This window comes from Austrofundulus limnaeus, unplaced genomic scaffold (genome assembly GCF_001266775.1).
Source record: "Austrofundulus limnaeus strain Quisiro unplaced genomic scaffold, Austrofundulus_limnaeus-1.0 Scaffold2287, whole genome shotgun sequence".
Lineage (NCBI taxonomy): Eukaryota > Metazoa > Chordata > Actinopteri > Cyprinodontiformes > Rivulidae > Austrofundulus > Austrofundulus limnaeus.
Genome location: NW_013954689.1, coordinates 1 through 4,311, shown reverse-complemented (window position 1 = coordinate 4,311; position 4,311 = coordinate 1). Strand labels below are relative to the sequence as shown.

The 4,311-nt window shown below is 36.8% G+C and overlaps 1 protein-coding gene across 1 annotated transcript in view; it reads right to left on the bottom strand.

Moving 5' to 3' along the window:
• Positions 1-4,104, bottom strand: part of LOC106537387 (CD97 antigen) — a gene marked incomplete at its 5' end in the record, with an annotated part of 22,892 nt that extends 18,788 nt beyond the window's left edge. Inside the window, 2 exon segments of the mRNA XM_014034770.1 lie at positions 3,708-3,842; positions 3,961-4,104. Of these exon segments, the coding sequence (XP_013890224.1) occupies positions 3,708-3,842; positions 3,961-4,104 (279 nt within the window).
• Between the last annotated feature and the right edge of the window lie 207 nt (positions 4,105-4,311).

Here is a 4,311-nt window from a genome sequence, read left to right as displayed (position 1 = left end):
AGAAAGAAAGAAAGAAAGAAAGAAAGAAAGAAAGAAAGAAAGAAAGAAAGAAAAACTGTTTTGTTGGTGTATAATTGATGAGTCATCAGTTGATTTAGTTCATGTGACTGATGATTTGACAGAAATCTGTTGAGACAAGATGACTTCCTGTTTATCAGCTGACTGACGTGGAGCAGATAACTGGGATCTGATCGCTCTGGATGGATTTTACTTCCAGTCATAAAGACTTGTGAACCATTCTGCCAGAATGCGTGTAGCTTTCAGGTCTGATAGGGCCAAACACAAAACAACTCAGCAGTTATTGTAAAGGGGCTTTTTTAATGAGAGCGGTCTAAAATCAAAAGGAGTAATAAACTTTGAACATGTCAATTATTAACAGCAAAAATGATGGTTTAAAAAAACTAAGCAAATAATTTTATACTTKTATAATTCTTACAATTATTGTAACAACAGAACTTTACTTTTCAAACCAGAATAAACAAGTAAGAAAAGGACAACACATTCTAATTTTCATTTTAAATAAATGAAACAAAGGCTTTATCTGTGGATCTCAGTTTGGACAGCTCTCACCAGCTCAGCTGTACTCACTGGTTTGACCATTAAGTACTGAGTAACTTCTGGTATTTATTTAATCACTACAATCCATGTTTGTAAAAAAGCTCAAAGAAATAATACATTCTTTCTTTCTTTTCTGTAACAATTTACCATGAAATTCTCAGCCACACTCCGAGGCTGCTGCAGCCTTACTTGGTCTGGTTTCCTGAAAGCTGCTGGAGCTGTGACCTGCTGTGTAACAGGGTTTTCAGCCAGTTTGTTTTCACAAACCTTCTCTACTTGTGTTAATGCTACACTGTGTTTCTGCATTTACCAAAGACATCTTTGGTGTGCAAACTGCATGACGTTATGTCTGAGTGCAGTTTAAGTTCATGGTGTTTACACAAGTAATGAGGATTAGGTTTTAATTAGGCAGCATATGACAGAAAGTACCTGAACATCATTAAATCATAATAACAAGAAGTGGGGATAAAATAAAACTTTATCTTCTCGGATACAACCTGCTGCAACCAACTAATTTTCATCTTTATGGAGTTGAGTGAATCAAAAAGATAAAGACAAAAATAATTTGTTGTGCATAAAAAAACTAAAGTTTAATAGTAAGGATGACTACGAATGTTTATTAACAAAAGTGCAGCAGAAACAGGAAACCCACGAGCAAAATGCCAAATGATGAGAAACAATCATACAAACTAGCTAAGGAGACAACAAGGATATAAGGAGAACAAAGGAAACTATTTATGACAAGGACTGACGCTGCAGGCCGTAGAGTTAGTAAATTAAAACCAGARGAGGACGCAGAAAGTAAGGCTGACTGATCTAAAGAAGAAACTCTTTAATCAAATTATCAACATAAGAGCAAAAACTGAGCATAATACAGCTTTTCAGACTCAAAACAACAGAAATCACCCAAAAAACAACACAAACATCAGGCTTTTATGAAGCTGAAAGCAGATGTTTACATACACTGTATAAAAACAAAATCTTTTATTTTATTTTATTTTGTCACGGRCATTAAACCTGTTTAAATCTTTTATGTTTTTGGTTATTTAAGATTATCACTGTCAATATAGCACATTAAAAACAACAAAAGTTGATCAAAGTGCTCTACAGTTCAGTCAATACACTGTGTATCATTTAGAAAAGGAAAGATAAAAATAAATTACAGAAACAGACTGTAAAATCAAAAGYCATATCAGCTTTAGCTGAACTTCAAACTGTGCCTGCATCAAAATAAAAAAAGAGACGGGTCTTGATTAAAGATTTAAAAGCCTCAATAATCTCAGCAAAGTGAACGTGAAGACTTAAACTGTTCCACATAGGGATGCACCGATGTGAAAATTTAAACCAATATCARTATCTGATATTATTATGACCTCCGCCAAGGAGGTTATGTTTTAGATCACATTTGTCTGTCTGTTGACAAAATTACTCAACAACTTATGGACACAGGTGGGTGTTGGCCAAAGGAACACACCATTAAATTTTGGTGATGATCTGGATCGCGATCCGGATGCAGGAAATTTTTTGAAGGATTCTTCACTATTGCAGGAAAGGGGAAATTGGCCTTGGTGGAGGTTTGCACTCTCCGAGTGCTTCTAGTTTTGTTACCTCCGCCAAGGGCGAGGTAATGTTTTATGTTGCGTCTGTCTGTCTGTCTGTCTGTCTGTCTGTCTGTCTGTCTGTCTGTCTGTCTGTCTGTCTGTCTGTCTGTGGACAACATTACTCAAAAACTTGAGGACGGATTGTCATGACATTTTTACAACATGTGGGTACTGGGTCAAGGAACACACCAATAAATTTTGGTGATGTTCCAGATCACGATGCAGATACAGGAATTTTTTTTCTTTCAACACTCTGAGGTCGGCAAAGCTGTGATGCTTTCACAGGGCTTGTATAAAAAACAGTGAGCTGGATTGGACAGCACGGACTTCAAAYTTTATAAAAGTAATGTTAAAACCAGATTTAATGATGAATAATTTTTGCCATAATGTGCGCATTTACAGAACATTTTGTGACCAGGAAGTGTGTGACTGCACCATGAAACCTATTTTTCCCATTTCCTCAAACACACCACATTTCTGAAACAACCAATCAAAACAGTTTGTCTCTACTAGGCTTGTAAACAGAGAGCTGCTGGGCCTCAAAGTTTGGAGACGGGGGGAGCCAGGAAGCACTTTATAAAGAGAGTCAAACCATTACAAACTCATACAAGGAGATAAAACAGAYGTTTTACATGGTGAAATGTGACTGATGAAAACTTAGGAGCTTAATCCCACACCAGTTTGACCATGAATAACGTCGGGTGACGAGTCTGACTTTTTTTCTTTTTTCCACATTGTACTCCATCGGGAACAAATCCCATCATACTGCTGCTTAAATGTTCGCTATGTCAGAACTTATTCAGCAAATGTGTTTCCATCTCTGTTTTTGCACATTAACTCTTACAGGATGGGGGAAGTTGGTCTTGGCAGAGGTTTGCACTCTCCGAGTGCTTCTAGTTTAAAATGATTTTTTTGTCTGAAGCCAGTTAAAAGCAGCTGGTTTGATTCTACTGAACATGAGCATGCAGCTGATGTTCACGTCTTTTTTCCATCACCACCGTTAACAAAAAAAACAAAACGTTTTTCCTTTTATCCCAACACAACACTGATTGCYGAGTGAAAAACTCACAGTATTCAGCTATCGTTATTGCTGTTCATGTACTTATATGAGCTGTGGGAGGGCAGAGGGAGGAGTCATGATAATTTATGTTTCACCACATTTTCAGCCCGTTTATACTTGGTCAGGAAAAAGAGATGCAAAATGACACAATCACCACTCAGCTGTCTCACGTTGTATTAAATTATAACCAAAGCTTTAGACAGAAAAATTCCTGTTGGTCAAGTAGGMTTTAAACCAAGATCAAACTGTGGCTTTCAAACCAACCACCTGCTCAAGACACAAGAAAGGATTAGTTTTTTAGTTAGATTTTTTATTTTAATTATGACTTGTCTTTTTTTACAGTGTCTGTACACATTTGGTTTGAACAGCACATGGCTCCTCACTGCCCACTTATCATTTTTACCTGTTCAATCTGAGTTCAACAAAAAAAGTAATACAGAGCTGAGAAAAACTAACGAAAATGTGTGTTTTTTAAAGACATAACTCACCTTTGCATTGTGAAGTCTTGTTATTATTTATGTTGACATATCCAGACTGGCAGTTGCAGGCATAGCTCCCGATTAGATTTTCACATTTAGACAAATGATCACAGATGTTTTTATTTGTTAAACATTCGTTGGTATCTGGGAAAGGAAAAAATGAGACTGTTATAACGCATGGCCTCTCTCTCTCTCTCTCTCTCTCACACACACACACACACACACACACACACACACACACACACTACACACTTAAACTTACCAATGCACTGTCCAGTTTGAGCTGTGAAGTTAATATTCCCTCTTGAATTTATAAACCCAGGGTGGCACACACAGTAGTAGCTGCCAATCGTGTTGAAGCAGAATGAGTCTTTCCCACAAATACTATAGTCACACTCATTAATGTCTGTAATTTTGAAAACAGACAAATAAATTACAGTTAATAATAGATTTGGCTGGATTAGAGTCATGAGTATTTCTGGTTACCACCAGTTATGTTAACCTAATTATTAAAATGCTACTTCAGGGGTTAATGGGCCTCATGCAAGACCATGTTCGTATTCTTATCGTAAATTTCTCTTACTTTTGTTCGTACAAAGGGTTCGTACGAACA